This window comes from Chrysemys picta, chromosome 2 (assembly GCF_011386835.1).
Source record: "Chrysemys picta bellii isolate R12L10 chromosome 2, ASM1138683v2, whole genome shotgun sequence".
In the NCBI taxonomy this organism is placed as follows: domain Eukaryota; kingdom Metazoa; phylum Chordata; order Testudines; family Emydidae; genus Chrysemys; species Chrysemys picta.
The window spans coordinates 86,921,516-86,935,972 of record NC_088792.1 but is presented as its reverse complement, the minus strand read 5'-3'; the positions used below and the strand labels follow the sequence as shown (position 1 = coordinate 86,935,972).

At 40.5% G+C, this 14,457-nt stretch overlaps 1 protein-coding gene across 1 annotated transcript in view; it reads right to left on the bottom strand.

Annotated features, from left to right (window-relative positions):
- The window catches only part of TMC2 (transmembrane channel like 2), a 57,241-nt gene that overhangs the window by 41,090 nt on the left and 1,694 nt on the right, over positions 1–14,457 (bottom strand). Inside the window, exons 2-6 of the mRNA XM_065583658.1 lie at positions 8,797–9,130; positions 6,581–6,736; positions 4,603–4,693; positions 3,515–3,596; positions 3,272–3,378 (exon numbers count right to left, since the gene is read on the bottom strand). Of these exons, the coding sequence (XP_065439730.1) occupies positions 3,272–3,378; positions 3,515–3,596; positions 4,603–4,693; positions 6,581–6,736; positions 8,797–9,130 (770 nt within the window). The remainder of the gene's footprint in view (positions 1–3,271; positions 3,379–3,514; positions 3,597–4,602; positions 4,694–6,580; positions 6,737–8,796; positions 9,131–14,457) is intronic.

Sequence of the window (14,457 nt, the reverse complement as noted above, 5' to 3'; positions counted from 1 at the left end):
TTGATCCAGACTCTGGACTGGTAACTATAAACATCACTGCAGGAGTGTGTGTGTGTGTGTGTGTGTGTGTGGCTATAAAGCATATGCTACTGTGGTATTCTCAATAAACGCTGTGTGTATTTACCTTCCTCTATAAAGATCCCGTGTGTTTTGTATGAGCATAACACCCAGTGATGTCAGAGTTAAGACAAATGATGAGTGCTTCATAGAATCCTACCAATAGCATATACCGTACCTTTTAGAATTTTTTTTTTTTTCTTCTCCATGTCAGAGCACCATCTGAAAACACTGAGAGTCTGGCTAAATACTGCCTGGGAAGTGGAAGCTGGTAGAGAGAGGAGCATGTCTGCACAGCAACAACTTCAATTTAAACTTCACTTATTGGATAGAAGGCTCCTTTGCCTTGAACTTCATGGGTTACATCTCTCTAATGCAACAAAGGGATTCATTTGATCAGTTGATGCAGTATTCTTCCCTCAAGAGAAGCCAAGATCAGCTGAGGGGCATTTGTTCATGCTTACAGATAGGCTTTATATTTATACAGTTCTTGAGTTATGAAATAATCTCGACATTAAGCAGTTGTAAATGGCAGGGGTCAGGAGGGCAGCTGGCATCAGGAAGGTGACATGAGAACAGAATAATTCCATGGCATCTCCCAATAGCATTCTGCAGGGTAGGACTTGCAGCAAGATCAGGGTTTATCAGAATTGATTGGCAACACTTTAATTTAAGGGTTGTCTATGAAGGAGTCCTAAAGAGTTAATATATTTATAAGTAGGATATGGCCACTGCACAGCAAAGTCTAAATGCCTCATAAATGGTTTGGAATACGTTTGCAGCACGAAGCAGACGGACTACGTCAATCGCTTCTAATGCATTTGTTTTGCAAGGGTTGTACACTTAGTTTTAAAGCCATTTATAATTAAATGGTTATTGCCAATCCCCTGTATACACTGTAACAGTTTAATGCACCATGAATAAAATACATACTGTATAAACAACCGGCACAACTACTTCATCGTACGGAAATGTACAATTCGTAAAGAAAGAAAATGCATTTGTATTATTCACTTTTAATGGCTATGCCTTTCCGTGCTCAGAGGATACTTTCAATCTGAATGGCTTTTATTTTAGATAAAGCGAACAACAAAATTTAAAGAAGGGGAAAAAAGTGCAATATCTATCAGAAGACCACACACTGTCTTTCCTCTGTAATAACCTGCATTGAACAAGAACATCTGGCAGTCTTGGTGGATAGCAGAGCCCTTAAAGACACAACACACAGAAACTGAGCTTCCCAGCTCTCCGAGCTCTGGTCAAGTGAAAAAATTCTCTAAGTTATATAGCTAAATACACACATCTATTTTTAAAAGGGTCATAACTAACTGTTTCCACAATACTCTTCTTTGGCCAAATAACAATGGGAAAGAGTAACAAGAAAACTTTCTCACGAAGAAACAACTGGCTGACTTAAGATGTGGAAAACGGGTATTTTGGAAACCAACAATTATTGGTTGTTAGAGGATTTGGCAAATCTTATTTATTTTATGCATCCTCTTAATTTGGAAACACCTGAGAAACTATGCAAAACTTGGTCAGACTTACCACTTTATTAGTCAAGCAGCCATGTCAAATCAACACCAGTAAAAACACTAGTACCAGTAAGAACTTTTAAACCACATCATTAAGTATTTTGTACCTACATTTTATAACTCCTTAATAGGCAATCATGTAATTAAATATTACCAGTATATTCCCTTTACTGTGATTTTTTTTTTTTTTTTTTTTTTTTTTACAAGAATGTCAGGGTTAAGAAATGTGTTTGACAGTATCGTATTGTCACTATGGTTTTCTTATGTACTTTTGGGAATGTACATCCTGGATTTCTTAGAGATATGATGGCCTATACTTGAAGCCAATAGAATTCCTGAGTTCTGTTTTTCACTCTGCCCAAAAATTACAGCAATATGAGCCTAAAGTTAGGCTTCCAAATCCATGTTTAGTTGCTTAAGGGTGGGATTTTTCAAAGGGTATTCACCCCACACTTGCCCTGAAAGGATTAATGCAGACTGAGAAGGGGGCTAATTAACGCAACAGGTCATAGCTGAGGGGAATCCAGTGGTTAAGCAATCCCCTGATTGAATGAGGAAGCCCAGGTGAGGAGGAATGAGCTGGGCTGGGACTATAAAGGCAGGAAATTGGCAGCAGAAAAGGGGCTGCTGGGAAAGTCTGCAGTTACTCCCTGGGAGAAGGGAGGCACTTTTGGGCTGGCAAACCTGGGGACAGAGGGAGAGTCAGGAAGGAAGCAGAGGGGTCAGGGAAAGTCAGTAAGGTCGAAAGGAGGCCTTGACTGCTGGCTAGAGGGTCCCTGAGCCAGAACCCAGAGTAGAGGGTGGGCCCAGTTTCCCCTGCCAGCCACTGAGGGAGTGGCATGACAAAGCAGTGACTGGGAAGGCTGCCTGAGCCTGTTTGTGGGAAGAGACTTTCCAACCCCAAAAGGGGAAACATTTGGTGACCTGGCTAAAGGGTCAAGTCACAAAGAGGCAGCAGCTTGTGGAGTGAGAGCAGGGTCTGGGCTGCTGACCCAGAAAGAGAGACTGAGAGACACCATGAAACCACAGGAAGGGGTGATGAACTTGTGAGCTGTTCCCCAGAGTAACCAGGAGGAGGCACCATCCTGGTGGTGAGTGGAGCAGCCCATCAGAGCACTTTAAATGATTACGGGGCACTGACTTCAGTGGGAATTGTGCTCTTAAGGCTTTTAAGATCCTTTTGAAAATCTCTCCCATTGGTGATAAATATGGATTTAGGGACATAGTCACAAAACCCAACATTTTCAAAAATAGGACCCTAACTTGCTACTATAAATCCAAATAGGTGCATAAGGTGTATCTCTTACCATATTTTAACTAAGGCTAAGTAAAACTGAAGTTTATTCTGCCACTCCAGGAAGATAGAGCATCCTGAAGTGACATTATCCACAGATCTATCAGTAAGACAGCCCAAGGTCTCTATGCCTGCATGAGCAGTATCTTGCTCCTAGTGAATGTCAAAATGAGAATGATGCAGAAGATAAGAAATTGATCAAGAGTTAAGATAAGGATGATGACATGACTGGATGTGACATTACCAGATGCGATAACACTGGGAGTAACAAAGTACAATTGGAAATAACAAGTAACAATATGCCATCAATCTAATTTTGACATTTATTATGGAGAAGATACTATTTGCATGAACCTGAATGCAGGATTGGGGCCTAAGCTCTTACCTCTGGAATTATAACCAGTCCAAATATTAAACCAAAAAGGACCAGATTTACTCCATACATCCATCGCAGAAATATGAAATAAGAAGCTACTGAGGAACCGAAGTGACCTTAAACAAAAAGAGGCAGTGGTTAGTACTGTGGGTAGGTAAGATTCTCTGTGACCAAGAGATTATTTGAAGTAACACAAAACTGTACAACAAAATATTTTAGTCATGTCTCAGTCTAAATGGAAGTTGCACTTACTCTCCACTTCTTTTATCTTCATTTCCCAAGGTATACACTGTGTCTTAAAATTGTCAAAGTCTCTCTTAAATTTCACCCATTTCTGAAATAAGAAAACAGTGTTGCAACTAGAGATATAATGTTAGGCTGGTCATGGAGAGGCCTCTGGGGTTGCTTTCTCTAAGGAGTTTCTAAAGTTAGTGATTAGTTGAGTTATTAAAAATTGGTGGCAAACTTTAAAGCCAGAGGTGAGCCTGAACCAAATTCTGGAGTTTTCGGTCTGGGTCTGACCTTTTTTTACTTCTGTAATGATCCACATCAAAACCCTGAATCCAAACGCTTCCAAATTCACGTGTTCAAATTCAGGTCCTGAATCCTAACTTTGTTAGGTTTCTGCAGGATCAGAGTTAGTGTTGGGATTTAACCCATTGAGAGAGAGGGAGAGAGAGGTTGAAGCTGCAGACCCAGATCTGTGTGTGAGGCTTTGGTTTGGGCCCATTTCTATTTAAAAGAAGGATTTGTTTGACAAATAGCAAGTCTGATTCTTTTCTCACTGGCTAAACTGTCACTGACATCAATGGGAACAGGACATGATCAATTTTTTTTAAAAGTCTCAAATCAGTGGAATCTCCATGGAAGCAATAACTTAATTACTGACTCCAGTCTTGCAATGAAGTCACAATTCTCCATGGTCATCTTCCCATTCAGTGGTCCAATTTGTAAACTGGTGCAATTCCACTGAAACGAATGGTACTATGCCTGGATTTGGCTGTGTCTCCAATCCTTAGTGCAATCAATACTTTAAACTGTCAGAGACCACACCCAGAGACCCTCATTCTGCCCTGATTTTACATGCTCTGCATCCTCCTGTACTGTAGGGAGGCTGCATGCGGTTTAAGTTGGGGCAGAATTTGGCTCATATCCTGCATGAATTTGGTTAGGAACCATGAAAAATGCAGCTATTCAGTGAATTAAAATACATATGGGGAGTGCTATCTCAGCTTCTGTAATGGTGGCTATTTTGCCCAATGTGAGTTTATTGCTTGTAGCCAAAAATACACTAGTGACCAAGCATCCACTCTTCTTTTTGTCATTATGACAGCACTTACCTTTGCCATCATCATCTTGTATGCGTAGAATTTTTTTCCCTTTCCCTTTCCCAATGCTCCTTCAAACTTCTCTACAAAAGCTTGTGCCTCCCTAATTCAAAAATACAAAAGTGATTGTGTTTGCTTAGGGTTGGCCCTGATCTAAAACATTGAAAGAATCTTCCCCAAGATGGCACTGGGTGCAGAGAATGTTGTATAGTCACTTTTAATTTCTGTGAATTGTGCTGTTATCAAAGGGAGGAAGACAGTGAGAGTCAGGTGACCTGGATTCTATTCCCAGCTTTGTCAAGATTTCTGGTGTGTTTTTTGGAAAAAGTAACTTAATATCCCTGTTTGAGTTTCCTCATACATAGACCTAAGGTCACCTGGTTCCCTTTCCAACAGCATTCATATTCTGGGTCTTCCTTCCCTATCAATGAAAGAAGTCTGGTTCTTCCTTCTATACTTTCTTAACAGTGCAGCTGTCAGGAAGGAAGGAAGGAAAGATGATCTTGTAGTTACATGCATATGCCTGGGAGGTAGGAGGTCTAGGTTCTGTTCCTGGATTTCTTAATGTGTAGTCTTGGGCCAGTCACTTGTAGATATGTTTCAAAATTTGGATGCCTAAAGAGAGGTCCCCAAAATTGTATTTAGGTACCCATGTTTGAAAATGTTGACTTTATATTCTTTATGCTCTAATTTCCTCATCTGTAAAATGGGATTAATACTTACCTAGCTCACAGCAGCTGTTTATAAGTTCCAATTAACTAATTGTAAAGCATTCTGAGATCATTGGATAGACTAGTATTATTATTATTATGTACTGCAACCTATTCATTAAATATTCTTGCACAGCCAAGGTAATAGGGCAGTTTGATTAAGCAAATTAGAGTGGGTATATGTGTCCTCCTTCACTCTCAGTTGTTCTTTGCAGTTCTTTTGGGGACAGAGGTGAGTGTGCAGTCAAACATGATTCCAGGCAACCTCTCAGCTGCTAGGACACTATATAATAATGTAATAATTTGTGCCTTTTTGTAACAACTTTCATGCTGAGGGTCTCCAGGTCTTTACAACTAATAGACTGACCCTCCCAACCCACCTGAGAGATCAAAAATGATTAGTCAGTCGCCTTTTACAGATGAGGAAATTTAAGTACAGAGAGCTGAAGTCCCCTTCCCACCTCCCCCAAGAACCCAGGTCAGGAGAGGCAAAGGGAAGGACCAGGCTGCTATAACTACCCTGTGGTAATCAAACTGTATGCTACTGATATGAGAGGGGCCAGGTGTCTGAAGGTCAGATTGGCTCTTCAGAGTGAAAGAAAGGAGCAGACGAGGGGAGATGCCACAGCTACTGTCTGCTTTGGCAACATGAGTGGCTGGGGCTGTGAATAGCCTCTAGGCAAACACAAGATAGTGAACTAATTTCTCACCCTACAGTGGGTTCATGGCACTTTTTGCAAGGTTATTGTGAGGAGTGAAATCTGCATTGCTAACCCATACAGTGTGGGATGACAGGCAATGTTCTCTTGGCTGTAAACAATACTGTATTTTTTCCAAGTCACCTGCAAGCAGTAATGCTCCAGGAAGTGTAAAGTAAGATGGAGACAAGCTGCTCTGATTGCTATATAACAGTAGGCATGAATAAGCAAAGAAGGGCACAGAGTTAGCTTTAACAAGGAGTCTGAAAGTCATTCTCTGCCTTTAAATAAAAGGGCAGAATGATCCCAGCCTGGGTATCAGTTGAACAGATTTTGCTTATCATCTGTTCTCTAGTTACAGAGACTGACAACAGAATCCTGCCTCTAAGCGCTTCTCATTTAAACCAAATCATGCTGGCTAAGTCCCATTGGTTGCTTTTCCAAAGCTGGGTTCTTGGGATGATAACAGCAGCAAACTGTAATTCTAAAACGTTATGTGCATCCACAATTATTAAACACACACTCTAGCTTCAGTGGTTCCTATTGTGAAAACGATAAATAGCTGGGAATGCACTGGGCTACCTGAGCAATGCTAATTTCTTCACCATACGCCAAGGTTTGTTCCTCATGGTAGATATTAGTTTTTTCTTTTCCTCTACCTGTTCCTTTAGCCTCGTCAGTTCTTCCTCTGACAGAGACTCTTCATCAGATGAGTTGGAAGCAGATGAGGAAGAAGAGCTAGAACGAAAGTAGAGTAAAATGGGGGGGGGGGGGGGGAATCACAAAAACAATGTAATAAAATGTAGTTGTATATAGCACCTCATATACTTCAGGGATTATAAAGCACTCTGCAGACCAGTGAGTTAGACGTAGGCAGTGTTCGATAACTGAACAAAAAATGGAGCAGTCATTATGTTCTCTGCAATAACAGAGAGAACTTTGTATGCCATAACATGTTGGGGGTGGGAGGGAGGAATGTTGGTCAGGACTAGAGATGGTTGGGAATTGTTTGACAAAATTTACTTTTTTTATTATTTTTATTTTTCAGAAAATGCAGATTCAAAACTTTCAGGAAAGGGTTGGTTTTGACAAATTGCCTGTTTCTTTAAAAAAAAAAAAAAAAAAAAAGTAGTAGTATTATTTTTTTAAATATTTTGAAATTGCTGAAATGTCACATTTTTCCAAACAAGGAGTTCCATTTTTTGGTTCAAAACAGCTTTCATTTTGAAATCTAAGTTAATTTATGGTAAGTTATTAAATAAACATTTTTAAAAGGAAAGAAATTGAAATCAATCACTTTGAAATGATCAAAACAAAACACTTTGAATTATCTGATCCAAATTTGGTTTTGATTTTTGGTTCATTTGAAATTTTTGACTTTGTCCCATGTGTGATGGGAAATTTTTTTGAAATATGAAACTTTCATGGGAAAACTCTACCTAGGACACTGATTTATTTGTCTCTCTGAAAAATTCTCCAGGATCTTTAACTTCAATCTGGATATCTACTAGTGAGAGTTCAGATGATATTTTCCCCACTCAGTGCTGTCCTTCAATATCAACACTACATGTGATGAACCCAAACCAAGGGAGGAAACTTGAACGTACGCCTTTCTGGCTCAAATGTGACAGTGCTACCAAATAAATCCACACAGTGATGGGGTAGTCAAAATGATCCAGTTTCTTTAAGATGCTCAAGTCAAGGAGAAGATTTTGGGCACATGCTTCAGGTTACCAGATGAAAGACATTGCCTGCCACATTTCAATTATAAAAATAGTCACCTTCACCCAGGACACAAGTCCTCTCAGAACAGTGGCCTCGGAGTTGATGTGTGTGCTTTATATAAACACCTGATCCAGATCAGTCCCAGACCAGCTCCTCAGCTGTGAATCAGCATAGCTCCAGTGATTTCAGTGGAGTTATGCTGATTTATACCAGCTGAGAATCTGGCACATGCATCTTGTCTTGGCCTTCACTTATAAAAGGCTCAATTCTAGAGCCTTGATGTTGAGTTGTCCTATTGACCCTCCTTGCCTAAGAACTGCTCAAAGGAAGTGTTGCAAAAATCAGACCTTAAATGAATTTGTTTTATTGTCACCTAACCTAAGTTTCACTGGCAGCACATGAGTTGGCATCACATGAGCTGACATTAACAAAAACTTAGTGGAAACAGGTGTGGTTTTGGGGATTCAACCATAACTCCAATTCAGTCTTGCAGATCTTTTCTTGTTGTTGTAAAGTGACTCAACCATCTTCATAAGTATCATGTGGACTGCCAGTGGGGTTCTTACAGTTAACCAGATACGATCACGGTGAGAAATATGATAGCCAGGCATCACAGCAAATAAAAAGTCTGGGTGAAGAAGAAAAGGATTAGAACAAAGGAAAATTAATAGGGGAATAGTCTGGAAAACCTAAGAGATCCATTCTAACCTTTTAGGATTATCATGTGTCCAGCCAAAGGAAGGTGCCCTATTCTGGCTTACTTTCAATTGTCTTCCTTAAAAGGACTCTTTCTTGCTCCAATACTTGCACATTAGGAATCCATTACATACTTAATTCTATGATCATATTTGGGGTAGAAGAAGATTCTGAAAAGAATCTAGCTTGTATTTTAACCAGAAAAACAACTCTATTGTTTCTCAGGGTTACATTTTTGTTACAAGTAACAATTTACTGTTCTTTTAGTAACCTACACCAATATGCCACAGGTTCATGAACCTGCTACCCAGGAAGCTGACATTCAACAAAAATGAGATTCTACTATGTAGGTTTCTGTCTGGGGATTGTTAGAGTACCTCTCTGCTGGGTTTTTCTTCTGTTTCTTATCCTGCTCCTTCCCTTTCTTCTTTGTTTGCTTTTCTTTATTTTCTGCTTCCTTTTGGTCTTTGCTAGAAGCCTTTTTATCTCTCTTTTTCTTCCCACTTGTTTCCCCTGCTTCACTTTCCCCATCACTGTCATTCATTTTGTGACTTTTCTTCTTAGTAGTTCTTTTTTGCCTTGGGGCTTCAACTTTCTCTTCAAGCTCAGTTTCCTCCCCATTCTTCTTTTGCTTTTTCCTTTCACGTCCACTTGACTTGATAGCTTCCTTGGAGTGCTGCTTTCTGGTTGCCTTTTCCCCCTCTTCATCCTCTGCAATTGATGAAAACAAGTATTTTTGGAAACATTCTATATTGGTGCAATAAAGATTTGCCTTTTATCCAAAAAGTACAGACAGAATGCCTAATCCAAACCCCACTGGAGTCTGAACAAGCTAACGTTGACCTCTACAGACTTTGGATGAGAAGCAGGCTGAGAACTGCATTTAGCATTGGTCATGTGCACACAGTGTCCACTGATGATTGTGAAACTCATGTTTGTGCATCAATGGATCCTAGGAGCTGAAAGCTAGAAATCATTTCCAGACCCTGTTCTTACAGAGTTAGTGGGAGAGCAGTGGGGGCAAAAAACCTAACTGACTTCAAGACCGAGCTTGATAAATTTATGGAGGGGATAGTATGATGAGACTGCCTACAATGCCATGTAGCCAGTCTGTGACTGCTAGCAGCAAATATCTCCAGCCACTGGAGATGGGGCACTAGATGGGGAGGTCTCTGAGTTACTACAGATAATTCTTTCCCAGGTGTCTGGCTGGTGGGTCTTGCCCACATGCTCAGGGTCTAACTGATCACCATATTTGGGGGTCAGGAAGGAATTTCCCCCTGGGTAAGATTGGCAGAGACCCTGTTTTTTTTTTCCCCCTTCCTCTGCAGCATGGGGCACAGGTCACTTGCAGGTTTAAACTAGTGTAAATGGTAGATTCTTTGTAACCTGAAGTTTTGAAATCATCATTTTGAGGACTTCAGTAACTCAGCCAGAGGTTGGGGTCTATTACAGGAGTGAGTGGGAGAGATTCTGTGGCCTGCAGTGTACAAGAAGTCAGACTACATGATCATGATGGTCTCTTCTGACCTTAGAATATCAGGGTTGGAAGGGACTTGAGGAGGTCATCTAATCCAACCCCCTGTTCAAAGCAGGACCAATCCCCAACTAAATCATCCCAGCCAGGGCTTTGTCAAGCCTGACCTTAAAAACCTCTAAGGAAGGAGATTCCACCACCTCCCTAGGTAACCCATTCCAGTGCTTTGCCACCCTCCTAGTGAAAACATTTTCCCCAATATCCAACCTAAACCTCCCCCATTGCAACTTGAGACCATTACTCCTTGTTCTGTCATCTGGTACCACTGAGAACAGTCTAGATCCATCCTCTTTGGAATCCCCTTTCAGGTAGTTGAAAGCAGCTGTCAAATGCCCTCTCATTCTTCTCTTCTGCAGACTAAACAATCCCAGTTCCCTCAGCCTCTCCTCATAAGTCATGTGCTCCAGCCCCCTAATCATTTTTGTTGCCTTCTGCTGGACTCTCTCCAATTTTTCCACATCCTTCTTGTAGTGTGGGGCCCAAAACTGGACACAGTACTCCAGATGTCGAATAGAGGGGAATGATAATGTCCCTCAATCTGCTGGCAATGCCCCTACTTATACAGCCCAAAGTGTCATTAGCCTTCTTGGCAACAAGGGCACACTATTGACTCTCATCCAGCTTCTCGTCCATTGTAACTCCTAGGTCCTTTTTTGCAGAACTGCTGCCCAGCCATTCGGTCCCTAGTCTGTAGCAGTGCATGGGATTCTTCCGTCCTAAGTGCAGGACTCTGCACTTGTCCTTGGTGAACCTCATCAGATTTCTTTTGGCCCAATCCTCTAATCTGTCTAGGTCCCTCTGTATCCTATCCCTACCCTCCAGCGTATCTACCACTCCTCCCAGTTTAGTGTCATTTGCAAACTTGTTGAGGGTGCAGTCCACACCATCCTCTAGATCATGAAGATATTGAACAAAACCGCCCCCAAGACTGACCCTTGGAGCACTCCGCTTGATACCAGCTGCCAACTAGACACGGAGCCATTGATCACTACCCATTGAGCCTGATGATCTAGCTAGCTTTCTATCCACCTTTATAGACCTTTAAATATATGCCAGAATTGTGAAAGCAAATTGTTTAATTTACTCTAATTTTCTTTTTAAAAATTGCATTGTTAGCCAACACCTATGTTATAGATTATCTCCCCACACACATTAATAGGTATTATGTGCATGGTTCTAATATTGTATATGTTATGTTAAATATGAGTGCTGGGTCATTATGCTAACTGACTTGTATCATGTTCTTCCAATAATTCTGTTCATCCATGCCAAGTATCCCACAACACTTTGCAAAGCTGAACTTAGGTTTCATATTTGCCAAAGCTATCAAACACAAGACACATTCATTCTATGTCCTGGTGCAGGTAAGGAGTGCTTTCATCACCCTAACCCTTGGAATATGGGTTCCAAAACAGAAAATGAGAAGGGTACATCATGGTACAAAAAAACAAGGTAAAAGCTGATTGGTGAATTTTGGTCTTGTGTGAATTATAAAGCGCTTTTTAGTTTGTAAACAACCTCACAATATATGTGACTGGTTTTGAAAGCATATTTCTATGTAAGGTGGAGTGCATGCTGTGAGAACTGCTTCTCGGAAGCATTGGTTACATATTAACTCTTTCTTTCCTGTATTGTACTGCTGTTTCTAGACAAGAAATTGGCTAGGCTTGTTGATTTGGTCTCTAGAACATTTTTAATATCGAATCTCAAGTGTGGTGAACCAATTGGCTATACTTTAGACAACAGCATGTTAATTTAGTGCACATGAAAGTGGCTTGATTCTTAGCCCTGGAGACTTAAGTCCCATGTCAGTGCAGAACAAATGCAGTATAGGCAGTAGAAGCTTCTCCATGCTCTGCCTTCAATAAGCTGGAGGGGAATGATCTAGGGAGGAAAAGGTAGACCAGTCTCTATGCACATTCATTTTCTTGTATCGAAGGGGTGGCCGTGTTAGTCTTGATCTATAAAAGCAGCAAAGAGTCCTGTGGCACCTTATAGACTAACAGACATATTGGAGCATGAGCTTTCGTGGGTGAATACATGCATCCGAAGAAGTGGGCATTCACCCATGAAAGCTCATGCTCCAATACGTCTGTTAGTCTATAAGGTGCCACAGGACTCTTTGCTGCTATTCATTTTCTTGTTCATGTTGTCAACAGACACACTAATTTGTGACAGGTGTGATGTGGATATTAGAGCTGATCAAAAAATTATTTTGCAAAAAAGAAAAATATAATTTAAAAGTTTTTTTTTCCTGTTTCGCAGCGTTTGAAAGAGAACGTTTGTTTCTTTTTTAATATTGCAACATATCTTCCCCAAAACATTGTTAATTTTTTTCCTCCAGCCCCTTTTTGTCTCAGTGGCAAAAAGAAGATTAAAACAAACACTCTCTAAGGTTTCATTCACTTTCATTTTTGCTTTCTGCCACTAATTTTCAAAATGTCTCCAACTCTGGAAATGTTAGAGTGGCAAAAGGAAAAATGAAAAGTCTGTAACTTGTAGAACTGATGAATGAAATTGTTTTTAATTGTTCACTTTATTAATGTAACTTCATAAGTAAAGTTTTATGAATGAAACAATATTCATTCATAAAACCGGTTACCCCAATAACTGGCTAATTAACAGTTAAGATGCTTGTTAAGAGCCATAGCTGTTCAGTCAGCTGCCTTTGTAAGTTTCACTATTAATCCAATTCCTGCTTAAATCACTGAGACTTGCACTGTTTCAGTATTGTAACTTCTGTTCACCATTTATTACACTTGCCTACAGTGTAACTTCTGTTCACTGTTTGCCATCCATTATACTTGCCTATATTGTAACTTCTATTCACTGTTTGCCATATTGTAATTCAAACCCCATTTTAAAAACGCTTACTCCATTTTGTAAGAGCTTGCTGCAACCTTCATTTTTGCAAACCCTGCTGTAATCTTATTAGTTTAGTTTAGATGTGTGAATGAGGTATGTATGGATGATGGAATCAACCTCCAGCCCCAGCCTGTCCTGATGAAACAGAGTTCAAACACCAATGGTTGAAAATGCAGACAAGAGCCCTAACAAAGTTAAAAAAAAAAAAAAATCCACCCTAAAAAGAAAAGGTACAATAGAAGGAAGATCAAAGCCCGGTCCAAGGCTGAAAGTCATGTCTGCAATTGACGGGTGATCAATCACCAAACCTGAAGGCAGCGTGACACAGCAAGACCTATAGACTCTGGATTCAAACTAAAGCCTACAAAAAGGATGGGTGAGATGGAAAACTTTGGAGGAGGGTAACATTCTGCTGCCAACATGGAAGGGCATCGATGCATGCCCAACAGAGACCCAGCTCGTCCTTGTGCCCGGCTTTCCTGGCCAGTTAGCCGCCACAAGCTACGAACCCAAGCTACAGACTCAAGCAGGACTGGTAACTATGCAGCAGCTGCAGAACATCTGATGGATGTGTGTGTGTGTGTGAATGTGTGTGTGTGTGTATAGATATTAGGTATAATGTGTGTATAAGGATTAAGATATTAGTTATTGGTCATAAATCAAATTATCATAATAAATGTGGCATCTTTATCTTGTCCCCTTTAATAAGATCCTGCTAGTTTTTATTGGTATAACAAACTCTGCCTCTCTAGAATGTTTCCAAAGGTGGAAACATTCTGAAAAGTTAGAGTGGCAGAAGGGAAAATGGGGGGAGGGAGAGGAAGGAGGGAGAGGAAGAAAAGACGAAGTGGTAAAACAAAAGCCTACAGATCACCTGTTTTGCTGCATTTAGTGGTACGCACACAAAAATTAAAATAAAAAAAAATAGTGGGGAGAAAGGGTAAAAAACAGAGTTCAAAATATTGACATTTTTGGTTTAGATGAAAAACTGGGAAATTGTGAAACTACCAAAAACTCTTTTGAAAAGGCTTCTTGCTTCTAATGGGGGGGTGGGGGGTGGGAGAAGGAGGGGAAATCAACCAGCTCTAGTGGGCTCCCTTGTCCACTGGAAACTAGACTGAGACCATCAATTGATTTCATAGAGGCCATCAGATGATTATTTTCAGTTACTATTTACCTAAGCTGGATTTGAACTGTGGTCTAAAGGGTCTGTCTATCACCATGAACCATCCACTACCCCAGCAATGCTAGCCCTTAGCAATGTCTCTTTATTTACTGTATTTGTGAGGGTATTTTTTATTTTATTTTAAATCTGGTCTATGGCTTTTCCTGATTTTTGCCATGAGTTGCTAGTCTGTCCTAAATCTATCTTGGCTTTATCTCTCTCCTCACATAGTCATATGTAACAAAGACTCAACCTTACTGTAATGACGAGAATTACATAAAAAAGCAGTGAAAGGTGACGGTTTCTAGATGTTTGCATTATCCTATAAATTCACTCGCATCGCACCACACATGGAACACAGTGCTGCCTGCTTTACTGTGTCAGACCAAGGAAAGCTTCACTCCAGCTCTCATCCCTTCTCAGGGACACGGAGAGAAGGGGACAGCCAGGTTTAGGAGCATTCTCTTGCAC